The 26,722-nt window shown below is 41.6% G+C and overlaps 1 protein-coding gene across 1 annotated transcript in view; it reads left to right on the top strand.

Moving 5' to 3' along the window:
- The window catches only part of Ext1 (exostosin glycosyltransferase 1), a 277,923-nt gene that overhangs the window by 224,239 nt on the left and 26,962 nt on the right, over window positions 1-26,722 (top strand). Inside the window, exons 2-4 of the mRNA NM_010162.2 lie at window positions 14,374-14,467; window positions 15,811-15,918; window positions 20,141-20,260. Coding sequence (NP_034292.2) covers window positions 14,374-14,467; window positions 15,811-15,918; window positions 20,141-20,260 — 322 coding nt within the window. The remainder of the gene's footprint in view (window positions 1-14,373; window positions 14,468-15,810; window positions 15,919-20,140; window positions 20,261-26,722) is intronic.

The following is a 26,722-nucleotide window of genomic DNA, read 5'->3' as shown; positions in this document are numbered from 1 at the left end:
AATGAACCAAACTGCCTGAAAGGCTCTAGCAGTTGCCTTTTGGCACTTGGCAGGCAAATCTTTTTCATGTTAGCTTCAAGGTTGTCAGATATCATTATCCCCAAGTATTAAAATTTTCAAAGAAAGGAGGCAGTGTGTTTGATTTATAGAATAATTATCTAGCTTCAGCTCTAACTTCGCTTTGGCGATGGTTTTGCAAGCACTCGAAAATTAAATCCATTTTTTATGGCACTACAAGGTATTATCTCACAGCAAATGATAATTAAACACCTGTGAAATCAATTAGCCCTTTAAGCAGGGGGAAAAAGTTTTCCAATTATGTTTTCACACCTCCAAAACTTTTATAACTCCAAACTCAATACTTGTGGGTAGGAGTATGGTTGATTGGCTGTTGCTAGGTGAACTTCCCATAAAGATCATCCCTAAATTTTGCTCAGACTTCATCCTGAGACAGTTTGTGATAGGGACATATATCAGCTCTGCATACCTATGTGTGTGTATGACACAGCTGAACCATCTGCTTCTCCCCAAAGCCAGCTCCTCACATCCGCTTCTCCCCAAAGCCAGCTCCTCACTTTCTGTTTTGATGCCAAGGTTTACTTGGAGGTTTATCTAAAAGCCAAGAAGTCTTAATGGAAATGGAGCACTAGGATGTTCCACATGACCGCTCTTGAAGGGTCCCATAGCCATAACCATCTTCAGTTCAGATTCACACTCAGATAACAGACCAATTGGCGAATAGCTGAAACTTAAGACAGTGGAAAACCAGGGATCATAGCCAGCAGTTTTCACTTACAGTATCCTGTGCATCATCACCACTGACTGGCCTTGGTAAGAAATTCATTTTTCTAAACGCCTTTAGAAAATGATCTATACTTCTGAAGCACTGGATAGATTAGGGCATGTACACCAATGTAATGTGGACCTCAAAACAAACAAACAAACAAAAACGAAACAAAATGAGCCCAAAGAGAAGCATGATATATTTGACATCCTCTACTTGTGATTCAGGTCAGAAGCTGTTCCAAGAAGGTTTAGCCTCATCTGTTCTGATACTTAGAGGTACGTCAGTTTGCTCAGTGTTTTCTGGCTCCCTGCCTTGCTAGATCCTCAGTACACCTTGTTAGGAAGGCAAGACCAGATCAACAACTCTCTGTTTTATAAATGAGAATATATTCCATAGTCAATACGACTTCCTTATGATAAATCAGGAACCAAGTTAAGAGCAGAAACTTCACTGTGAATGTTAGTTTCTGCATGCTTTACCATATCTTTGTACATAAACATGTTAAAGGATGATTCTACAATTTTTTTAGATTGTTCCTGAAGACATTTTTAATATGCACTTGCTTGTCAAGCAGATGACATTTAGAGAAGTTGACAAATCTTAACATTAGCTGGAGAAATATGGCTAGCATTTCAGGAAACAAGATGAAGGGACTTTGTAAGATCGGTTTGGCCAAGTACGTGGCTTTCTTGTGAACTGCTGTTAGCAGCTGAACGCTTTATAACCTCATAAGCATTATAGACCCTGAAGAATGAGATGAGGGTAGAATGCTCTGATATTTGTTCAACAAAGACATCAAAAAAGATCACTCTAGGTCAGACATGTCCTCAGCAATAGTAGTGAACAACAGTAACAACAACAACAACAAAGGGGCATGTGTGTGCTTGTTTGTATAATATATATGTTATGTTTGGGCGGGAAAGAACAATGAACCTGCCAAAAAAATAGGGGCTTGAATTTAAGTCTTCAATGCCAGGAGAGAGCTGAACCAAGGCAGTGGGAAGGTCGGCTCAGAGGCCAATCTAGGAGCCCCTGTCTGAGGAGTGTGCACACTGATGGGCATCTTGGGAGAAGTCTGGAAGAAGCATTGGCTTAGGGCACAGCAAGTAAATAATGAAAACAGGTGTGGTGCTCTGAGAAACTGAGAACACTGTGCGTATAGATGGTCATCAAGAAAGGGGGATGTTGAAGCAATGGGTAGAGGATAGTATTCATGGGTCCCCATATCTACCGGATAGGAATATTGTTCTTAGTAGCTGGAGGGGCCATTGGGATAATTTTGCCCAGAGTATGACATTTTAGAGGCTTCTTTAGTCATTTGATAGAGATCAGATTTTAAAGGGGATTACAGTGAACTTGGTCTGTTTTAAAGCCAATAGAATAGGAATTTGAAGTGCTTCTTTTCTCTGCTTATGGTGATGGAAAGCAGGAAGAACACTGCAGAAGCACCAGAGGAAAGGATGGGAGCACACTCTTATTTCTGCATAATGACAAATTCTATTAGTAGGCAGTCCTACACCACTCTGCATGGCTTCCCTGGGACACAGAATACTACCTGGCGTACAGGAACCGCTCAGTATTCCTTTGTTGGGTACTTTTTCATCGCTGCAGCAAAAATACCCAAGAAGATAATTTCAAAGAAGGACTTTTGCAAAGAATATATTCCAGTTAAATATTCATTACATGTATATGTGTGCATATCTGGCTATATGTATAGGAACCATATGTGTACAGGGATATGTAGAGGTCTAAATAGTGCTGAAGAGGTCTGATCTCTGAGAACAGGCAGTTATAAGCCACCATGTGGATGTACTCAACCACTCAATCTCTGTAGCCCAGAGAATTACTTGTTATAGTTTAGCTTAATTCCGATATATTTAGCAGTATCAGAGATTTGAGTTTACAGATCTGGGTTTGTGGTGAAGCAGGAACATTTGGAAGACATGAATCTGCTCACATCATGGTAAACAGAAAGCAATGAGAGATAGGAGGAGGTCAGAGTAAGCTGTAACCCTCAGAAATATGCCCCAATTATCCACTTCTTCTGATAAGGCTCCCACTTTCTAAGTTTCCACTGTTTTACACAAGTACCACTACTATCTGGGAACCTGTTTTTTGTTTTTTTGTTTTTTAAACACATGAGGCTGTTCAAATCTTAATATCCAAAGATGCCAGAGCACAAAGGCATCCTCAGAATCATCTGGTCAACCTTCCCCCACTCCCCCACCCCCATCAGCTGCATCAGTTTTCCCTGTTCTATAGCACTGTTTCAGAATGAGACTTCTCTTTAGCAGCTTCTCCAGAGGACTGTAGAAAATATAGCCAGCCGGAGGAAGGAGAGGTCACTCAGCTCTGTAGACTTGTCTCCCCCAGTGTGAATGTGTTTTGCCAAAGGAAATGGCAGAATCCAGACTTTTGAACCTTCCCAGTCCTTATGAACTCAGCTATCCTACAATAGTGGTCTGTAACATCATCATTATGTAACAATCTGATTTTTTTGTTTGTTTGTTTGTTTGTTTGTTTTTTGAGACAGGGTTTCTCTGTGTAGCCCTGGCTGTCCTGGAACTCACCTTGTAGACTAGGCTGGCCTCGAACTCAGAAATCCACCTACCTCTGCCTCCCAAGTGCTGGAATTAAAGGCATGCGCCACCATGGTATTTTTCTTAAGCAGTAGCACAAATGTTTTCTGTCATAGGATCCCATTTGCCTTTGCACATGTATACACCCCCTACCTTTCCTCTTGACATCTTCTTTTATGAAATTTACATCTTACATCTCAGTGCCCTACATTTCTCAAGCACTTGTCATATTAATATATGCCAACCCAAGGTCTTGTTTGCAGTCAATGTCTAAGGCCCGGGACTAAGTTATTCCTAAGTCAAAAATTGAAACTCAGTGATGGTGAAAGTAGGAGAGGAGATGGGAAGGTTATCAAAGCCAGGGGCATTCTGCAAGGTATTTTATAATCACTTAAGTGTGGGGATCAGACAGAAGGTTTAAGCATTGACATAGAGCACAGTATGTCAGACAGTCTCTGTCTCCATCCCCGCCTTCCCTGGCTATGAGAAAAGCCCATCAGAAATTCCAACCATTTGCCTTATCAGAGGGCAGATGGGGTGGCCAGGAAGGAAAAGAGGTCTTTGCTTTGATGGAAAGAGAAGAACTTAGAATATTAGGATTGGTCCGTTTCTTCTGGGAGTGGAGTGATTTTGTCTTTGGACCACATCAGTGTTTGTTATTGAAGAAGCCATCAGGGGGGCCCACAATTGTTCTTCTCAGCTCAGGCATGGAGGGAGCGCAGGAGAGTGTTCACTGAGAGCACCACTCTGCATGCATTTAACATGACTTTCAAATAATGCTATTTATCAGGCCTGGTGAAGCACAAATTTCCAATTCCCATCACTGTTCAAGGAGAATGTAACTTTTTAACAAGTTGCCAGACCTTTAGAAATAAAGACAAAATGTGCATGGGTATTGCCTGTGTGCATATACATGTGCATCACATGCATACCCCGTGACATGGATCCCCTGGAACTGGAGTTACAGACAGTTAGTTGGAAGATGCCATGTGGGTGTTGCAAATTGAACCCAGGTCTTCTAGAGGAACATCCAGTGCTTCTAACCACTGAGCCATTTCTCCAGCCCTGAGAAAATGTACAAAAGGAAACCAGGAAGAATAAAAGATTGATTTTTGTTTTGCTTTGGTTCCATTCTTAAAGTAAACCCGAGTCCCACTCAACTTGTAGCTTCACCTCAGCTAGGCAGGCTTGGTATGATCAAGAGTTGATATATGCTTACTGGCTGAAGCTGACCTTGCCATAATACAGAGTTACGTCATTCCATGTCCCCATTCCTTCTGTAGTCCATGTGCCATGAAGTAAGCTGATACATACCAGCCATGGGTAAGTAGGTGCTGGGCCAAGAGATGGTAGAGTCTAAGCCCTGACTCTTGAAGTGATAAAAATGTGCAACTTAGTCGAGTGAGAAAGAGAGTCAAGATGGGGTCCAGGACTTGAGTGGCCATAGGAGCTTACTCTTGGAAGCAGGAATTGAGGTTCCACAGAAAGGGAGGGGAGCCTGCAGTGTTCACATTTGGGTCTCAGTCATCCTCACTCCTATCAACAGGGCACAAGCTGTCCTAAGAATATCTACTCCATACTGTCTATACTAGCCATATCTTCTTAGCCTTTATTTAGTCCACATTTTCTTGCCCCGTTCCACTTGGCCATCTCCTGTGGCATGGCACCAAGGGAAAGCCTAATGATAAAATAATGACCTTGGGCTTCCCCTTGCTAAGTAGCCTGCTATATATCTTTTCTGGACCATTTTTCCACCCAAGGCCATTGTTGCAGCTGGTTCTTTTATTGTCAGTGTCTCCTCTTTTCCCTCTGTGCCCAGGTAACCCTTTATTTAGCACTGTCAGAAATGCTTCGTTTCTAACCAGAGAATTTAGACTCATGTGTCTTGGAACTGCATTCCTCTCAGAATAGGTTCTAAAATCTGGCACTGAAAGTATAAGAGCGGACGCAGCCAGACCTGTGTCATCCTGAAAGCTTCCCAAGATTAATGTCACAGGGTGCAATGTGTTACAAATCTCTGTCTTCACCTTTGCTACCTCTGTGTTACTTTTTCCTTCTAGCAAAAACTCTGAGGCCCTGTGCTCCACACTGCAAGCTCTGCTCTCCTTACCCAGGCTCCACAAAGCCTTGCAGCTCCGCTCCATTGTCTATGAAATGGGGCAGAAGCTGTACCTGCTTCTCATGGTGGTTTTAACAGTAATATACAATGCAGAGTATGGATTATGGGGCACTGTACCCTGTCTACAGGAAAGGCTTAATCAGTAAAATTATTAGTAGTATAGTTATTAACAGTCATCGTGTTTATTCATGTCTTTGTGTATTAGCCAATAAGCTGCTATTTAATGAGCAGTAGCAAGGATGGTATTTTTGAGACAAGGTCTCTTTATGTAGTCCTTACTATTCTGGAACCCACAATGTAGATCCATCTGCTTCTGCCTCCCAAGTGCTGGGATTAAAGGCATGTTCCACCATGATGGTTTTCTACCTCTTTGAGATATATATAAACATAATACAATATATACTCAGTACATGCTATATCTATTAATATATGTGAGTACTGATTACCACATTACAGTTCTGAACTGCCAGTGATCATTCAAGATAAAGATGCAATGGGAAAGATTAGAGTCAACAGGGGCTATGACCCAATGTGTTTAAGAGCATATTTGATGGCAGTCATCTCTTTCCCCTGTGGTGGAAGTCAGGTGTCAATATATGTTATGTAGTGATGTATCAAACCTATGCCCATGGTGATACACATGAGAATTAAGTACCTCTCACTGGGACCTTCACCCACAGCATGCCACCTCCCTCCTCCTGTTCCTGTAGTGAAAGATTTTAAGTTGGCATAGAATGAAAATTGTCTTCTGTTTGAAGCCAGGAAGTATGAAAGAATGCATGTAAGTTGTCTGCCCTTGGTTTTGTACAAACATCCTGTCTGCAATGGAGAGCCTAGAATTGGCAACATCACACCGAGATCACAAAGGAAGTGATACCTTTGATATAGCTTGTGACTGGTGGGTTGGTTGCCTGTTGAATATTCAGGGCAAGGAATTGCACCACCTTTAAGTAGCAACCTTTACTGCAGGGGAGTTGCTGGCTTTCCCTAAGACTGTCGCCACTCTGATCGATCACATTCAGAGTGCAGTTCCACGTATTTGAAGAACTGATTGACGTGTATGAAGCAGCTCAGCTTTGTGCACACTTGTGGGTGTGTATCAGCCAGCAATTCCCACAAGTCCAACAGATCCTCCATGACCCCTGGGACCCATACTTCTCTGTGCCATGTTGTCAAAAGAACCCAGACAGTACAGTGGCCAGCTGGAACCATTTTCCAACTCCCAATTCACGTTTCTCAGTTCAGTCAGTGCCACGGATCAATTTTGTGCGATCCCATGTCCTGACCTTTAAGATTTCTTTTCTCAAAAGTAATTGAAATTTTAAACATTTTATCTGGACTTAGGAAAGGGTATCGGAAACAGGCTTAGAAAACAACAGAGGATGCCCCCCCCCCCCACACACACACACAAGTCACCTGGAGGGAAGTTTTGAGGAGAGAGTCCTACAAAGGGCAGTTGCACGTTGAAGAGGTCAGAGATGAACTGCTCACTAATTTTCTTAATGAGAATTGTATGTCTTCAGACATATGACGCCATGTGGGCTGACCAGAAGCAGCATTGTTTAAAGAAAAGAGTTGGGGCCTTCTTACATTTTCAGCATTTCACCTCTGCCCATGAAGTTGAGCTGTATGGTTGGTGGGATACTTCTGGGATCCTGTCATTCTTTCGCTTGAGTTCTTCAGTGACTCAGATTCACTCTCATGGAATAATGTCTGAGCTCCAGGAGGTAGCAAGCTTATCATCTCCTTAACCCCCTCCCCCTGCCCTGAGCTCTTTAACCATTCCTGACCCACTCCAAATTGGGTGTTTTCCCTCCCCATGGACCCTTTGATCCTGATGGACTACCATTAGCCTAGAAATGCCCATCTTCCAGTGTTTGTAGCTCTTGCTCCGTCATCAGTGCTTAGCAAAGAGTCCTGGAAATCTTCGAGATACACATCCCTGTTCTCATCTTCCTCACCAATGCCTTCTGTAGCCACCCATGCCTTATCTTCCCTGCCCCCCCCCCCCCGCTTCCATATGAACATCTGACAACTTCACAGTGTTTTCACTGGACCACGATCTTCTTAAGACGGACCTAACATGTGGATGGCACACACGCACTCACACACTCATCCAAGAACAGAGATGCACTAGTCTGTATTTCCTTTTCCTCATCACAGGGCACTCTGGAACTTCAGCCACCCCAAGTATTAGCTTTCTGATTTTTTTTCATAAGAGATGTGACTCAAATCTGGGTATAAACAGAGAAGAATCATTACTTAGAAGGGACGGGGCTGGCAGAAAAAGAGCAGCTGTGATGTTCACCCAGTTCATAAGTAAATACTCGAGACAAACTATCACCTCAGGCAGCCTGGAATTGTGTGAGTCTGAAGATTAGAGGCTCATTGCTGGCTTCTTGCCTGTCCACTGTGGCTAGCGAAAAAGCAGGATCATTTGGCCAACGTGCTTGTGAGAGAGGATCTGTGGGAACCCTGGGAAGACAGCAAGCCACAGCAGCGGCTTCCTTCCTTGTACAGCTTCTGATGAGGAGAAAGCTTTTAAACTACACACTGCTGCTGTGTGGGGAGCTGCGGCTTCTGCTTTCATTTTCTTTTAACGGGTCTGCTCCTCGTTTGTCTCTTGGCTGTCTTTGCAAAACTGTTTTTTTGTTTTTTTCATTGTTGGTAGTTTTTAAAAAATGTTTATTCCATTCCTTCTGATATAATTTGCCATAATAACCTGCAATTGCATACTACTTTCCTGATTATACTGCATGTACATAATTTCATTTGAGCTTCACAGCTTTGAGACTGACAGAAGCTAAGAGATGTGCATGGGGGTCTCGCAGGAGAGCCACACTCCAGATTCTTCAGCCCAGGTCTCCTCATTGACAGCTGCCTGTGTTTCTGATAATCTGCTGGCTCCCTTCAGCTGAAGTGATTACAGCTATCTTTTGCAGAAATGCTCATAAGGTGCTGTACTTTAATTAAAATGTATCGTTTGGAAGCCGGGCGTGGTGGTGCACACCTTTAATCCCAGTACTCGGGAGACAGAGGCAGGCGGATTTCTGAGTTCAAGGCCAGCCTGGTCTACAAAGTGAGTTCCAGGACAGCCAGGGCTACACAGAGAAACCCTGTCTAGGGAGAAAAGAAATTAAAAAGAAAAAGAAAAGAATGTATCATTTGGTCAGGTCAGTAGAAGGATCAACCCCTTTGGATGAACCAGGAAACTAAGCCCAGACAAATTAGTATTTCCCAAGATTGCCCAGTTTGTGGATGGTAAGCATAGACTGTGAACCCAGGTTTGGCTGCTTGACCACTGAGCTCTTGTTTACTAAGTTTTTAGCTACCAGTTCCCTGCTGCACAAAATGTACTGGGCATTACAATGGACTCACATAGAATCCAAGGCTCTTTCCCAAGAGTTCTGGATTCAGCAGGCCTGGGTGATCCTGAGATCTGTGCAGTTCCCTGGTACCACAGGTGATACAAGTGGCAGGGACAACACTTGGTGGAATGGTATGAACCACTCTGTCTCCCTTGCCTAGTCACACTGACTCACTATTAGTGAGTCATCTTATGTGGTGAGGGAAGACTTCAAATAACATTCCATAGCATATCTGAAATGGGGTTATATTCTGTACCTTATTCAGTACAACTCTAGGAAGAAAACTATTATACCTATTGCATGGTACTGGCTTCCAGGTTAAAGTCAGGGTCATGTCGTTTTTATTGCACATTTTCTGTGGAGCCACTTAGAAAGGCTCTTCTATCTCCTGCATCATTACCTCTGGAGTGTGGACTGTAATGCCACAAAGGGGAGACAACTGGTTTACCAGCTGAAGCTGCAAATTCTCTGAAAGCAGTTGATACCTCTCCTGTCTCACTGTGTGTGTGTGTGTGTGTGTGTGTGTGTGTGTGTTTTAAGTTGTATGTGATTATAGCATGTCTTACATCTCCTGACTTAATAAGATGAACTGGTCTACTTTAGAAGATTGTCTCCCCACTTGACCTATAAAGTCTGTCTCCCCCACCTCTAACCAATGGTAGCGACTACTCCGTTCTCCGGCCCCGTCGTTATATGCTGTCACAAGTGTTATGAAAATGGAGCAATGTAGTGTGTACCCTTTAGAGGGTGGCTTTGGACTCGGCATTAGCATCCTCGAGGTCCTTGTGTACTTAAGTAGTTTGATCCGTGTTCTTTTACTTCATTATGTTTTATTCATCTGAGAAGTGATCTAGGCTATGTGTATACCACAATCTTGCCTCATTCATACTTGGAAGGGTATCCAGTGTATACATTTGTGGACAGTTCTCCTATGTAAAAATGCCTTCATTTCTCTGGGATAAATGCCTAAGTACAGTGCTGGGTCATATGAAAAGTCCATTTTTAGTTTGAGAAGGAACTGCCAGATTGTCCCCAAAACAGCCTTACCATTTTCCTCTCATTGTAGCCCCCAAGGAAGAGCTCTTGTTTTTCTTGTTTTCCATGTTTCTATCTGTGCTTGTTCTCATGTGTCCTCTTAGATCATACACTGTCCTGCAGGGAGCAAGTGGCACCTCCTTGTGTTTTGGGTTGATTTCCGTTCCTTCAATGACTAACGATACTCAGTATCTTCCTGTGTTCTTCTTGGTGCTTTATTCATTTTCTTTGGGAAAAATATCAGTTCAAATTGTTAGCCCATGTTTACATTGGATTCTCTTATTGTTGTATCAGAAGTGTTTTTTCCATAGTCTAGACCAGTGTTTCTCAACCTGTGGGCCTCAAACCCTTCGGAGGTCACATATAATATACTTGCATTATAATTTACAACAGTAGCAAAATTACAGTTATGAAGTAGCAATGAAATAACTTTATGTTTAGGGTCACCACAACATAAGGAACTATATTAAAGGGTCACAGACTTCGGAAAGTAGAGGGCCATGGTTTTAGACAAAGTTTCTTAGGAGATGGATGATTTGAAAGTATTTCTGCTTCAGGAGATTGTCTTTTTCCCTTCCAGGAAGGAGCTTCTAGAGTTGAGTTCTCATAGGCAGAGATAGAAACCTGTATAATGAGACAAGCCATGACATAGATGCCAGTCACCGAAGGCTGGGGAGATTTTCTCAGACCTTGTACGCGCGCACACACACACACACACACACACACACACACACACCATCCCTCTGTCTTATGCATTTGGCACTACTCAAGAAAGTTTAAATCAAACTGTTGGGTTTTTTTTTTTTTTTCATTAATAAAGTGTTGGTTTGGGGAGAGAATTCCACAGGGTCTGGCTATGTCACACTGGAGTGATGATTCTAGTTTTCTCTGGTGATGGGGATGACTTTAAGAGATTTTACAGCCTTTTTTGTTTGTTTGTTTGTTTGTTTGTTTGTTTGTTTCTTCAAGAAAGGGTTTCTCTGTTTCGTTTTGGTTGTCCTGGAACTAGTTCTATAGACCAGCTGGCTTTGAACTCATGGAGATCAGCCTGCCTCTGCCTCACTGCTGGGATTAAAGGCATATGCCTTCACTGTCCCGCTTGAGATTTTAAATCTTATCAATTAGGTTCAATCTTGGGCAGATAAAGCAACTGCCTTTGGATAGTGTCTGTCTGAATGTGACAGTATCATCAGAAGTGTTTTTTTTTTAAGGACACATGAATATATGCTCAGGTTCAGTGAAGCAAGAGAGCATCACAGGAGACCGAGTTAAAGAATTCCAAAGCAGGAAATGCCCCAAGTGAAGCCAGTAACTGGCCCAACTAAGGTCATCATCATCCGTTCTCTTGAAACAACTCAGTATTTCATGAATTCCTCAACCATAGAATCTAAAAGAGAAAAAGGTTCATGGGCTGAGCGTGCTTAAAAGTTGCAATGGAAAATATTTCTTTCAGTTACCTTTCTATGAATAGACACCATAAGGACTTGCCTACAGTTTTATAGGGCGAACTCATGACCATCATGGCATTGAATATGGCAGCAGGCAGACAAAGATTGCACAGTAGCTGAGAGCTTGCATCTGATCCACAAGGAGCAATTAGGGGATGGTGGAATGAAACTGGGCCTGTTGTGAGACATTTGACATTCAAGCCTACCCCTTGTGACATACATCCTGCAACAAGACCACACCTCCTAAATCTCCCCAAATCAGTTCTACCAACTAAGGGCCACACATTCATATATATGAGCCTATGGAGGAGCATTCTCGTTTAAACCACACAATATTGTTGTAAGTTATGTGTGTATATATATATATATTCTGTACAGCTGTCTTTATCTTTGTGACTATATTTGGCAGACATTGGAGCAATTGTGAATGTATACATGCATGCTCCTCCTAGAAAGATTGTGAAAATCTTGGTGGAATGGTCTCAAAAGACATTTTTTTTTAAACCTAAAACCAACAGCACAAAGAATAGCGGGAACGTAGAAGCTGACAGGAGACATGTAATCTGAGTGGCTCTTTATTTCAGGTGAGGAAACAGATGCCCTGAAAAGCACCCGTGTTAAGCTCATGGCCTCCGAGCAGGACCTAACAGGTTCAGGGTGCTTCCCTCATCTCATTATATGAATGACTTCAAGCTTCAATCCTGTGCTACATCAGCAACTAATGCTTCTGTACAGGCACTTAAAGTCGACACCCCCTGTGTAACTGTCACTTGACTTTCTCCCGGGAGCTTTTCTGCCCTTCTTCTCCCTCCACACACTCTAGAAAGTAAATTCTGCAAGTGGAAACTTTGAAACTTGTTACAATCCAAGACACTAATAAGATTTTACATTTTTAGCAGCTTAATGATGAGGATGTAGGACTCTTCTGGTCCCTCCGGGGTTTCTATTCTCAGTATCTTAAACCTTGCAGGAGTCTGAAGTATATTCGACCTTTCTATATTAAAAAAAAAATCAGTTTAACTTTCGCTCATCAATTTGTGTCGGTATATTCCCCCCTCTTTTCTACCTATTAGGTAAAATTCAGACATTATCAACATTTGAACTTGAACATATTTGTCAATTATTTTTCTGTGTTTGGTAAAAAAGAGAGAGAGAGAGAGAAAGCGAGAGAAGTCATTACAGTCGTAATTTAATATTTTTATTTAGCTGAATTTGATCCTTCTTAAAAATCCTTTCCACTTTGAAGTCTATTTTGCAGCTTAATTAATGCAGCAAGGGCTTTTTATTTTGCTCTCAATGGAGATAATCTTAATCTATTCACAGTGACCTTTTCTTGTGCAAATTAGTTGTACATGCTTGTTTAAGCAAATGGTCCTTTGCATGATGTCTCTTCTTAATGACGGGTTTATAATTGAAAATTGGCTTACTCCCATATGCCTAGTTTATATGAGAATATAAAAATAGATGTGGACTTTAAAAATATGAATGTATGTATCAATATCCCAAAAAAAGTAGAGGGAAGAATCCAGTGCCTCCAGGCTATGGTTAAATTAGACTATTAGAGTTAGAAAATGCCGGTGACATATGCTACTGTCAGAGTCACACCTGTCTGCGCTACATTGGAAGTGCTTGAGAAATGAGAGCGATTTCATCTTGGCTGTGCAACTCAGAGCCTTTACAGGACATGAGGCATCTCTAGCTTCCCGAGTTCTCTTAGACTCTTAGTTAAGTCGAAAGTGCGTGCTTAGGAATGTATTTGGTATTAATAACTTTTACAGGGGGAGCCTCAAATAATTAAATGCTTTTTTTGGTCCTGAGTCTCACTGACAATAAGAGACAGGTGATAGTCATGTTATAATTTTTCTGGAGTCCCCCCTCCCCCCAAAACAGTGTAATACCATTAAATGGCATTTGAGTAAAAAGAATAATCACCATGCTCTATCCCAGTTTGCAGTTCCCCCTGGTAATTTTTTTCTTTGTTCTGCCTCTGCCTCATTCTTCACAAAGGCTTTCTTCTGCTCCCCATCCTTGGCCTCCCATGCCCTATTCCTCCTGGCCCCCAGCCCCGAGTCTTTCCCCAAAAGTCAAAGCAGCCATACTTATACACAGCACTATTTTTCTGGAATCACTAAATGTTCTTGGTTAAATGTAGAAACTCCAGTTCGAAGAGAAAACAAATGTTGGCTTGCGCTTAAGGTGGAGGTTTCCGAAGTATCTTTTAATAGCATGGTGTGGGGAACAGAGAACAAGAAGAACATTTCGTGTTGCTGAGTGGTGTGGCATTAAGGGAGAAGCAGATGTATCAGGAATGCTTCTTAGTCTATGGCAGCAAACTGTTTCGTCAAGCGGGGGGGAGGAGGGAATCTGGCTAGTGCATGCATGCCTGCAACCAGCTACAGATCAACAGAGGCAGAAGTGAGTGGATCTCTGTAAGTTTGAGTCCATCCTGCTCTGCATACCAAGTTCTAGGCCAGCCAAGGGTGTGTAATGAGACTTTCTGTGCACCCCTCCCCCACCTGATTTAGGAAGCAGAGACTAGGCAAGACAAATGGTTATGAGAACCATTAGACCTGTCCCTTTGTTTTTGTTTTGTTTTGGGTTTTTTTGTTTTGTCTTGTTTTGGGGTTTTTTTTTTTTTTTTTTTTTGGTTTTTCGGGACAGGGTTTCTCTGTATAGCCCTGGCTGTCCTGGAGCTCACTTTGTAGACCAGGCTGGCCTCGAACTCAGAAATCCGCCTGCCTCTGCCTCCCGAGTGCTGGGATTAAAGGCGTGCGCCACCACACCCGGCTAGACCTGTCCCTTTGTAAACTGTTTGCAAAAGAGATCCTTATTGCTTCATACAGCATGATTGTTCCTGTTTGTCTTTCCCATGCAACAAGCTCTTGCCCCACTAAATGGGAAGGTGAGAGTAGCCCTTCCTCAAGGCTTAGTTATTTGGGGTAAATTGTTAAGGTAAATTGATGCTCTGCTCTGAACCTCCATCATCCGTTTTTCCTCCTGGATTTGCACTTGCTGATCAGACCTCTTATTGTTCTAGATATGATTATCGGGAAATGCTGCACAATGCCACTTTCTGTCTGGTTCCTCGTGGTCGCAGGCTTGGGTCCTTCAGATTCCTGGAGGCTTTGCAGGTAAGAGACTATGAAAATTTACCGCAGCAGGTTGAAGATTGGAGCCAAACTGGTTTCAAGCTTTTCATACTTGTCTAGAGTCAAAAAAAAAAAAAAAAAAAATAAGCCCAGCTTTTGCTAAGGAACTAAAAACACTTCCCAAGAAAATCTGAAATGGTTTTGAAGAGCCAGAATTGGGAGCAAGATTGACTCCCTGATTTTGGACATGAGAGCAGTTAGTAAGCGGTCTCACCACCGGGAAGACTGGATTCATCAGGAACATGTTTGCAGACAGAGGGCAGATGGGCAGATCCCATTGCTAACATTGGCTCTTGAGTTTGGAGATGGGGGTCTCTCCTTTTTTCCTGTCAGCCAATGTCAGGAGCACACCCAGCTTTGGGATTTTTTGGTTTGCAGCCTGTCTTCTTGAATGGCAAGAGAAATATGCCCTCTACCTACCTACCTACCTTCCTTCCTTCTTTCCTTCCTTCCTTTCTTCTTTCCTTCCTGCAATAATTTACAATTTGTCTGAATCTGTGTATTTGAGGGGTGTTTCATAGCGCCTTCATCCTGTCATTTGAACCGTAAGTCCTACCCTTTCCTCAGGCTGAAGAGCTCCTGTCTCTGGCAGAGCACTTCCGGTGCTTTGTGCGCTCTGAAAAGCGTACCTTCACTACTCACTAGCATTCTGGAAGCTTCATGGGTGCCATAGGGAGCAAATTGCTCTCTGGGTTGAATAAAGACTTCCTTGGCGACTACATTTCGTCTTCAGCCTGTTGACATCCTAGTGCAGACGGGAAACTAGTACAACTGCAGTTTGCACTACACACTGGAGGGAACAAGGTTTTGAGTTAGATGCTTATAGAAAAAGGAGAGCTAGATGTTACAACAGTTAAGTCCACAAAGCTCTACCTAGACAGATGGACCCCATCCTGTTCCCCACTGGCTCATGACATTGGGGGGAACCATGATGAGATGTATCTGAGGCACTTCCATTGACAAAATGGTGTATACTCAAGGTTTTTATGCTCAGATTTTTGTTGTTGTTGTTGTTGTGAAAGCTTTCTGCAGCAAGGCCATTCATCCCCATGGAAGTAAGGTCAGCCAAACCTATGTACTAGAATAGAAATGGGGTATTAGCATTCTAAGGCGAGACTTGAAAATCTTCAAGTCAGGTAGGGATGCTTGCAGTCCCATGTGACCTGGTAATTCTGAGTCACTTACTTGCTTTCTAGCCTGAGCAGTGTGGGGCCCGTGTGACATAAGCAATGCCAGTGATTGAATTTGTACTTACTCTTCTCCTGATTGGAATGGTATCCCTGCTGTCGGTATCCTCACACTCATGAAATCCTTCCTTTGCTCAGGCTGCCTGTGTCCCTGTAATGCTCAGCAACGGATGGGAGTTGCCATTCTCCGAAGTGATTAATTGGAACCAAGCTGCCGTCATAGGCGATGAGAGATTGCTATTACAGGTAAGGAAGGGGCTGTGGCCTTCGGCAGAAGAGCAGATTATTGCTGCCCCCATCCAAACTTTCAAAGAAGATGAATCCAAAAGGTCAGCTCCATAAAAGAAATTTTATCAGGAGAAAATTGCCTGTGTCATGGTGAATATGAAGCCGTTTAATATGATATTGTTCACTTTCCAACCCCAAAATCTGTCCAAATCCGCAGAATATATTGTGGGAAACAGCCATTGCTGATAAAGTGTATGAGCTTTGTTGAGTGGGGAGAGGTGGATCCCCACCAGCTTCAGCACCAGCGTTTTCAGACACGACACTCTCTCTGGTCCCTCGGCTCTATATTCATTCACTCTGGTTGACTCTGGGACATAAGCTCTAGGCTTGTTGCTGTGCGCAGTGTTACCACTACCGCAGTACTCAACCCTGAGGACCCGCAGGAGGGCTGTCACTTGGATAGGTATTTAAAAGAAAGGCCCCTAATAAAAGTTTCAGTCGTGCAAGGAAAGGGAACTCAGCCTGCCCAGAGAATTGAATGAGCAAGAAGGGGCCATGAAGATTTCCAAAGCCCCGCCCCCATCCCCTTACCCCCCCTACCCCACCCCCAGTTGTGTTTGAGGTTCTCTGTAAACTGCCACATACTCTTATATCACAGTTAATATTTCTTTTCATGGCATTAAATACTTTATCGTTAAACCTCCACAAGGTTGTGTAGAAAGATCCTCTCCAATGTTTGTGTTTTTAAAACAAAATTAATTGATATCCAAGACAAGGAGTTTCTAGATGAGCTTCTGCTCTTCTTCCTGTGCTCCTGGCTGGTCTGCTAATGGACTGCGGAAGGGATGCAGTCATCTCCTGAAACTCCCAGAGAATGTGCCCGTGATGGAGAGCACTGTGGACCAATCCAGCCGAGGCCACAACAGCCTCCCTGTCATTCAGTTCTCAGCTGTGTGATCTTGGGACCTCTGGGACCACAGCACAAACCTGTGGGGATGGGTACTCTGGAAATAGTGAACCTGTTCTTTGGACTTAGCCCATTCCACTCCCTTTTAAAAAATTGTTTATTTTTTATTTTATGTACATTGGTGTTTTGACTCCATATGTCTGATAAAGGTGTCAGATCTCCTGGAACAGGAGTTACAGGTAGTTTTAAGTTGCCATGTGGGTGCTAGGAATTGAACCCCTGGTAGAAAGGGTATCCAGTACTCTTAACTGCTGAGCCATCTCTCCATCCCTAGCCTATTCTGTTCTAAACAAAACATAATTCCATAGGTGTTCACTGAGAAAGGTTTGGGGATTTCGAAAGGTTAGTGTTCATAGCACTGATTCCCTGGTATAATTCAATAGGGACAGCCTCCAAGACATACTAAGAAAGAGCTCTCCATGTAGACAGAGTAGACGCCTGAGTCATACACTCAGTGTGGTATGTGGTGCTTGTCCACACTGCCTTTGTCTTTCTTTCCTTTTATGTTGCTTTAATAATACATAGTCATAAAGGAAATTTTGGATATGAAAACCATCAGTCATTGTGTTCTCAATTTTTTTTTTAACCAATGCATTCTTGAACTTGCTATGAACAAGTTGGAGTCTGTCTTAGAGTAGAGAACATTCCATGACACTTAAGTATGGTTATCCTGGGCTACTAAAGTTTGGCTTTTTCACTCTTTGAAGCCACATTTTGACTTGACTCTAAAGATTGTATTCTTCACACCCCTGTGCCCACACTTGCTAGTATTTTTCCTCCTCATCTGCAATCTGTTTTTACACAGCTGCTTCCATATTGAACAGTGACTGTACGGTTGTTAACAATGGTTTTAAAGAGCTGGCACGGAGCCCAAATGTGTGCTCTGGGAAATGTTTTTTGTTATGTTACAATTTTTCATTTCCTGTTTTCGAACAGCTCTGGTGTTTTTATTTGCATATGTTCTTGTCAGCCTGTCACCGAGGAGCGTACTGTGGCTTTCCTATATCTATTTTGGTAGATCCTATTACCACACATAACCTTTTATTAGGACTTCCAAATCATCCTGTCCAAATCGTAATTAATTCATCACTTTCGCATACCTGTCTCTGAGGAAAGGCAGATTAATAACCAATAGCCAAATGCCATTGGAACTTAGAACTCCATCCTGCCAATCAATTGAAGTCATCCTCCACACAAACTGGTAGAACTCTAGAAGTGGGAGAACAGGATGTCGCCATGGAAGACACGGGGTGGTATCATTGGCTGAGTCTATGCACCTCCCTCCTCCCTTTAGAAGCACCATGGACCTGGCTTTCTGGAGACCATATAGCCATGGTAGCTTTTGGCATTTTCTCGTGGCCATGATAAAAACAGCCATGCCAATCTGTATGACTTAGAGAATGCCATTGTCATTGAAAGGGACATGCTTATAAAAATTGGGGATGAGGGTTTTCCCCCCCTAGTTTTTCTTCGGCAATCTAGGTCATTTTCTCATTGAGCAAATAAAAATAAATTTTCTTGACTTATCATGGATCTGTGTCATGAATGGTTCAGCTCATCTAAGAATATTTTATTTCCATTGACCTTGATCCTGCCAGTGTTTCAACTTTACCTTCAGCATCTGTATTTTTTTCAGTATTATGATCTTTTCAAAGCATAGACTTAGTATCTACATTGAGATATTGGCAGAGCAAGTCAGGTTTTCCTTCTGTTCTTTTCACTGCTTTTCTTAAGGGCCAATTTGAATCTTAGCAATGTGCTATCATCTCCTTTCCCTCTGATGAGAACGCAACTATAGTGCAGTCCCATATTTTGAGTAACTTTCCTATTAATGTGGTTGGCAGAGCATTTCTTATGTAGCCCAGGCTCCCATGTCTGTGTGATTCATCATGCATTAGGGAGGCAAGCATGCAGAAAGGTGCGCACAGCAGGGCAGTTGACAATCACAGGAATCTAGTGTAGATTACATAAATAGAACAGCCCTTGAGCTGTACGTACAGTCAGGGAGCAAGCCTGGAAAACTTAGCCAGAAATCCAAGGAAGGCATCTTAGAACTAGGGCTAAGACAAATTTATAGGTAGACTGTAAACAACTGGCCCAGCTCTACTTAAAATAAATTGGTCCAACTTGGACTAGCATCTCCCTGTGTCAACAATGGTAATAGCAGTAATAATGAACCATCATAATTAAGATTTCTATATGTAGACACTGTACTAAGCACCCAACCATATCATGTTATGAATGAACAATCCAAAAGAGCACCTAATTCATCCAAGGAAGCATATCTAGTAAATAGTAGAACCAGAATCCCACATTGATGCCCTTAACGCCTTTACCTTACTATCAAGCTATGCTACTATTAAAAATAACAATATCCTGATGAGAGCTTCTATTGGCCATGCTCAATTAGGCTCATTTCTTGAATAGCTAGCATAAAAACTATTCTCTTAGCCACAAAATATATAGCAGTATGAACAGGAAGAAAGGCCTTCCTTCAAAATTATTTAACTTGGTATAGAACAGCCTATGATGAAATGTTTGAGAGATCCAGAGAAATCAGAGTAAGGGCTGGAGTTGAGAGGAGAGCTCTCAGGTGTACAAAAGGTTCAAAGGAGACTAGAAGAAGGATGTGCATGTGGACATGGCTAAATCGGTTTGGGTTGAGTGGTTAGGCTCATGAACAGTCTTTAAATAGACACATTTATAGATACTTCATGGTCCCTAGAGTGGCACTTCTTAGAAAAGGGTTTGTTGGTTGGTTGGTTGGTTGGTTGGTTGGTTTTGTTTTTGGTTTTTATTGTTGTTGTTGTTCTGTTTGTTTACTGTCTCCAAGACCTCTCATGTCCATATCAGGACCAAAGATTTTGTGGACTTGAGGAGGAAGAGGAGAAGGAAGAGGAGGAAGAGGGAACGGGACTTAGGACTGTAGGAGTCCCCTATACAACTAACCTGCTACCACAGAATCTTAGAGCTGAGCTAGGCCAGTGCACAGTCTCCATGCATTTGAATGCTGTTGAGGTTGCTTTCCTAGACCTGTTGTTTGTTCTGATGTTTCTTGGGGACATTTTTACTTAGCAGTTGGTGACTTTGGTGGTGAGCCTAGCCTTTACTGGCTTAGCCATCATTTCAGCCTGGGTGATGATTTTTTAATAGACCTGTTTTCTAGAAAATGAATGCTATGAAGAACAAAAGTGCAACCCACTGAGTTGTTTTGATCAAGCTCATCTCTCTGTTTTGCAGTTATAATTACTATGTGTTCCCCTTATGTTACAGATTCCTTCTACAATCAGGTCTATTCATCAGGATAAAATCCTAGCACTTAGACAGCAGACACAGTTCTTGTGGGAGGCTTATTTTTCTTCAGTTGAGAAGATTGTATTAACTACACTAGAGGTAAGTGAGACCATTCCACTCATGATCTTTGAATAATAGTTCTTTTATTGCAACCTCTTTTTTTACTGTTGGGTTGTGTACTTAGTCAAGTAGGACAAAACCAAATTTCCTGTCCTTGCATAGTTTAGTGACAGCTCATCCTGCAACCCCACATCTGTTTTACCAGTCTTAAGCAAATGCCCTCATTCCTGACAAATTCTCATAGTAGAAGTGACATGGAGAGAAGTTGTACCCTGGACAAAGTGATTTGTCTGGCATAATTTCAGAGGTAATGTGGGTAATGACTATCTTCCTGTCACTCAAACTCAGTGGTATCCTTTGAAGACATATTTCTGGAGTAAATTGAGAAAAAAAGATACTGATCAAGTAAGGAAACTATCCTCCACCATTCTTAAACTATGAACAGTTCAGGGGCCACCATAGGGCACAGCACTTTAAGAGACAGCAGAATTGCTTCTGAAGACACAAACAACTGAACCAGCCAACCCCATGTTGTAAGGTTGTGGTAAGAAGAAAACTTCTGTCATGGTTGTATCCTACTGGTGTTGAAAATGTTAATCTTTATAAAAGTAGAAACTCTGGCTCATGAGTGGATAAACATCTTCAAGTTGCTTTATTCTGTCTGTGTGTGTGTGTGTGTGTGTGTGTGTGTGTGTGTTGGGGGGCAGGGGAGTTGTATTGAGAAAGCACTCCACATACACTGAGCCATGTCTCATTCTTTTAAATTGCCTGGTTTAAGGCAATAGCAAAATAGAAAATCATGAAAATGATTAAAACCACAGGAAGTAGAGCAGATAGCAATGGCCTCGGGCTATGCAGAGCTTTGCAAAGAGCTAAGAAAGCTCACAGAAAACTGCACACTCATGAGTTTCCTGCCTATGAGCAGGGGAGTGATCAGATTGTCTCCTGAGGTGACCCTGGAACTTGGAGAATGGGGCAGGACAATCTACTACACACTTGGAGAGTATTTCCTTCGGAAGTTAACAATCACTCTGAAAGCTAATATAATCTTGAATAAATACAAAACAACCAAGTAATACCGTGGAAACTGAAGTCACCTGCTCCATTGACATGATCATGCTGTGTTCTTGTTGAGGGGAGGGAGGGTCAGCATGAGTGTTAGACAAAGCACAGTGGAAATTTTTCCACACCAGCCTAACTTCAGCTCCAGGTCTTAGCTCTAGGCAACCAGTCACCAGGATTTTTATGCCCGGTGTACATCCTGCGGCTAGGTAAACAGGTCTATCTAAGTTATTTTCCATTCCTTTTTGCTTTTGTTTCTGAGTGAGATAGGAGATTTTTTTTTTCTTTAAAAATAATAAATCATTTTCTAGCCTTTTACTTCTTAGAATGTTAGCAAAACTAACTGGATTTTATCTGTCTCTTGCTCAGGAAGCCCACAGATAAACAAAAGAAACTGCCACAACATTTTTGACACTTGCAGTTTTTAGAATATTTGAAATATTAGTTTTTTGTCCTAAGCATTCCCCCTCAGCTGTTCACACTCATTTTGCTCTGTTTGTGTTATACCCGTCTCAGTGTCTGTGGCTTCTCTGCTGGCTACATTTAGACAGAGCCTTGGCCTTCTAATGTATAGTTTATCTGTACACATACAGACACATACACATATTTTACTGCAATCATTTTTTTTAATATATCATACCGTCTAACTGCTTAGACTATTGGCTTTTAATCATGTTCTGTATTAAAAAGGTAGCCTTTTTTTCTTCATTTATTTTCTTTCTTGTAAGTTATTTTCTAGTTTTCCCGTGGCTTTAGTTACTCTTTCGGGCTACGTAGTATGTCTTCGGGCGTGTCCTTAGCCTTTTTATCCTGTCCTGCTCTGTTCACCGATACACCCAGACCACGTTTTAATCTGTCTTCACCCTAATACCATCGTGTGGTAAGCCTCTGCTTATCCACCCATCTGGTGCAGGTCACCGTAAATACTATCTGTGATTACTGCTATCTGCATAGATGACTGGGAATGCATACAGTGCCTTAGTCAGTGTTTTGCTTGCATTTTGAGCTTTGTTTCTGCCTACACTTCTAGGTTGGTATTTATGAAGTGAAATTAGTGAACCAAAGAGTCCAGGCATTACAAAGTTCATAATATATTTTGTTAAATTACTATGTTTTTTCTTAAACTTGAAAAAAACATATTGTTTTATTTTTGTTTGATGAAAATGGCACATGAAATTGAATGACATAAAATAAAACTTGAGTAATGGGGGAGTCTACTGTAAAGATAGCAATTTTCCTCGATCTACACATCAAAGTCTTAAAAGAAGTTAGACAAATTACTTTTAGTTTAAAGATTAATTATATTTAGTTTGAAGAATAAATGCCCTACCATAGCCTAGGATTATTGAAAAGCAGTAAAGATCATTTATTTCCATAGTTTAATTAGCACACATTATAAAGCTACCATAATTATGAGAGCTTTGATCCAACTTCTCAAATGAGAGAAGATATGAGTTGTGTTACTTGATACCAAATAACGTATTGTTAGTACAATAGTGGGCATATAGTATAAAAGTATTAGCAACACTCGCATGAGGACTTGGTTGGACTCCCAGTATCCATGTAAAAGCCAGCCATGGTGACATGGGCCTGTGACTACAATGCAGTGCAGACAGTGGCAGGCATATTCCAGAAGCTTGATACGTAGCCAGGCTAGCCCAAACTGCAAGGTCCAGGTCCAAGTGCAGACCTGTCCACCTCTGATCTCCACACAGGTGAGCACTCCACACTCACACAGGCACACAAAGATAATACAGTTGATGTAATAAGATAGAGGTGGGTATAGCCATATCATTTGAAGTTAAAGAAGCTGCTCTGCACATGATCTCAGGCATAAAACACACTAAGCATGACGATGAAAATCATTAAAACTTTTGTCAGGCAGATACACCATAAAGAAATGCAAAACTGAGAGCAGAGGTTCACAGTCAATATGAAGCTAAAAAATGTTAATATTTTTGACATGTAAACTCTGATAAAGAAATTAGAAAAATATCCAAGTTCCCAAGTAGGCTGGAATACAGTGAGACCTTGTCAAAAACACACAAAAGTACTTATATTTTCAGATTAGAACAATTGAAGTACGTCTTTTCCCAAAACCCGTTAAAGTACATCTTTCTACAAACATTCTGAATTAGGATATGAAATGAAAAGGAAAAACTCCTAATATTTCAGTAATGTATGTATACATAAATTATACATATGTATGTATACAATGGCAGATGCGTATAGATAATCAGTACATACAGCAGTTTGAGTTAATGGTTTTCTTAAAGTATATTATGATGGTGCAGAAAATAACATGCATTCATTAAATCCATATTTTGAGTACTTATTTTGTACCTTTTCCCAGGCTATCAGTATGTGTGATAGAATATTGTGTTGTGAATCTGGGCAGTGGCCATGAGCCATATCTCCCAGTCAGCCACACTTGTATCTCTGTGTGCTGTGTTGCTAAGGTTAGTTAGTATGCTGGATGAACTGAGTATAGTAAACACATTTTCAACTTACTTTATTTTTAGTCTATAATGAGTTTATCAGGATGTGACACCCTCATAATCTAAAGAAGTATCTACAGAATCCTTGTGTGGATGGATATAATAAAGACAAGAGATGCAAAAGTGTGGAGTGGCTTAATTGCTAATTAAATTGAATTGTACTTGTTCCTAAGCGTATATAGTCAAGTCATGTATGCATCAGGTGCTGTGAAAGGGATATTTACCTTAACTTGAGGAAGTTAAAATTAAATAAAATACTACTTCCCACCTATAGCATCAGTAGATGTCCCATGGAATCATGGTAGTGGTGTCACCAAGGGTGCAGAAGAGAGACTTTAAGATTAGATGGAGGATGACTACCCCTCTTAAGCCTTTCTGCAGAGGCTAGCACCTTTAGAAGAAAGCATAATTTTCACCCTGTACTTCTCGAGAAGATAATGACCTAATGAAGAAAGTTCTAAGTAGCATAGGCTATGGTGTTTATGTTTGTTATAACATTGCACATCCTCAGTCAGATAGTGAGAAACAGATTGGCCAATTGTAATGTATCTACATTGAAGACTATTATACAGACACCAAATGTGGTAAGGATATACATTTATTGGTATAAGCAAATGTTCATACTGTTCTTTTAAAAACAGGTTACAATATATTCAAACCCATCTTTTATTTTGGTCAACATAATACAGACTTATACACATTTAGGGAAAACCATTCCTAAGTCATGATATAAAATACTAGCTGTATCCCCCTTTAAAGTCTTATGTATTTTACTTTTTGTGTGTATGAATGTTTTACCCGTATGTATATATGTGGATCACATGGACATAGTGCCCTCAGAGGCCAGTAATAGGTGTTAGATCCCCTGGAACTGGAGTTCAGATGATTGTAAGCTGTTTTCCTGTTCCTCTGTGAGCTCCACTGAGTCACCTTCTCATCCCCTCTCTGTCCTCTATTTAAGCAGGGATTTATGTGAAGCTGATTTTTTTTTTATTTTCTCTTTTGTCTTCCCTAATTTGCTGCAAAGGACCTATCATGAGTGACTAGTTCATTCTCTTGATATTTCAAAATAAAGCAGTCCATGTAAGAAAGAAAACTGCCTTAAATGACACATCTCATTGCCTACAGTAGGAGGAACAGTATTGCATCCACTTAGACTCTTTAAATGGTTGCCTCCACTTAGACTCTCCCAGGCTGTCTCTGAGAGACCCTCCTCTGCTGCATTCTTGTGAGCCTTCATGATTGTAATTAAAACATAACACACAGACAACATTGCTAATTTGCCAGGCAAAAGATCATATCTCATTAATTATATTTCTTTTGCAGCAGGTTATTGTGTGGATCCAGTTTCTTGTCTATTAAGTTAACAGAGCTCCCTCCATTCTCCTGCAATAACAGCTGGATGTGTTACATTCATCACAATAGAATCTTACGTTGAGCTGTTTTCATCTTTGAGCCTAGAAAAGCTTTCTTCCCCTTGGATCTAAGCCACACAATTCTTTAGCAACACATTTTTTTTTAACACTAAAACCATATACTTCATTCAAATTTATAGCAGCTGTCAAATCTCTCTATATCATCCCAAGATTGGATTGTAACCATCTGACCTCTCAGGCAAATTGCAAGAGAGAGAACACTTGCTTTCCCATCTTAATTCAGAGCTTGCATTACCCTAAATTCAACAAACAGAAAAACAGAAGTGGTAAAGGAAATGCCATCCTTATACACAAAGCAACAAAGCATACGTGTTCCTGAGATGAGCTCAAGGACCACACGTCAGCTGGGCCCACTTGGCCTAGCACTTAGACACAATAAGTCGTCCAATGGGTTATGGCCCTGCTAAGGAAGAAAATGGACGTTAACTCTAGGCAGCATAGACTTAAGGCTCTTTTGCTTAATTTATCTACGCATAGACTCTGGATCTGTGGTACTTCTTCCTTGTTGATCATAATCTAGACCCTGAGAGTGGGATGACAAGTCTTTGGAGAATCCCCACTGTAACTTCTCTCATCACTATGAACAGATGCCTTACAAGAGCCGCTTAGGAGAAGGAAAGCTTATTCAATTCAGGCTTACAGGTTAAGGTAGGGACAGTATGGGAACCGGAGTATGAGAACGCTGGTCATGGCCTTTGGTCTGTAGATTGGAAATAGAAAGTGGACAGGAAGTAGGACCTGGCTATCAAATCTCAAGGCCCTCCCTCACTTCCTTCCTCCAGGAGTGCTTTACTTCTTAAAGGTTCTACAGCCTTCTAAAGAGCATCATCAGGTGGACCCGAGTATTCAGACACCCAAGCCTGGGGTGGACGACATTTCACATTCAAACCACAACACTAGCTCTAACGTTATAGGTAGTACTTAGACACAGTCGAAGATGGGGTCCCTCATTCTCCCCAAAGCCAAGGATGAGCAGGGAGTGCATTCCTTCCGCATGGCTACTCTTTCAGACTTGGGATCCTGTTAGCTCTCAAGACTGACTGCTGCATTTTGGAATTAGTCTCCTCGGAGCTGGATTTTTCTGTTTTCTACTTACTTGCAGGCAAATTGAAACAATGGCAGTGGACTGAGTAGCAAGCTGCTAGGAAGATAGTGTTTCTTCATGGGTCAGCCCATAGTCACTCAGGTTCAAGGCAAGCAAAGAGAAAGCATGCATGAGATGATAGCAATCGCTGGCATAACCTAACAGCCTATGGAAGTGGAGGAGACGCTGTTTTAGAAGTGGGGGTTGTGGAGCTTTCCCAGTTTGCTTCTTAGTTATCTGACCAAGCACATTTAAACTACAGCACGGTTGTGCTATGCTGATGATTTTCCTGTAAAGCCAGTGAGCTAATGTCAATCAAAGATGGCTTTGGCTTTAAACACATGTCATCTGATGGCACTTGGTGTGCCAGGCAGTAAGTATCATTTGATCAAGGAACAAATGAAGATGACTACAGCCTGCA

The sequence above is a fragment of the Mus musculus genome, chromosome 15, assembly GCF_000001635.26.
Source record: "Mus musculus strain C57BL/6J chromosome 15, GRCm38.p6 C57BL/6J".
Classification (NCBI taxonomy): Eukaryota; Metazoa; Chordata; class Mammalia; order Rodentia; family Muridae; genus Mus; species Mus musculus.
The sequence above is the reverse complement of the archived record's forward strand: the minus strand, read 5'-3'. Positions and strand labels throughout refer to the sequence as shown.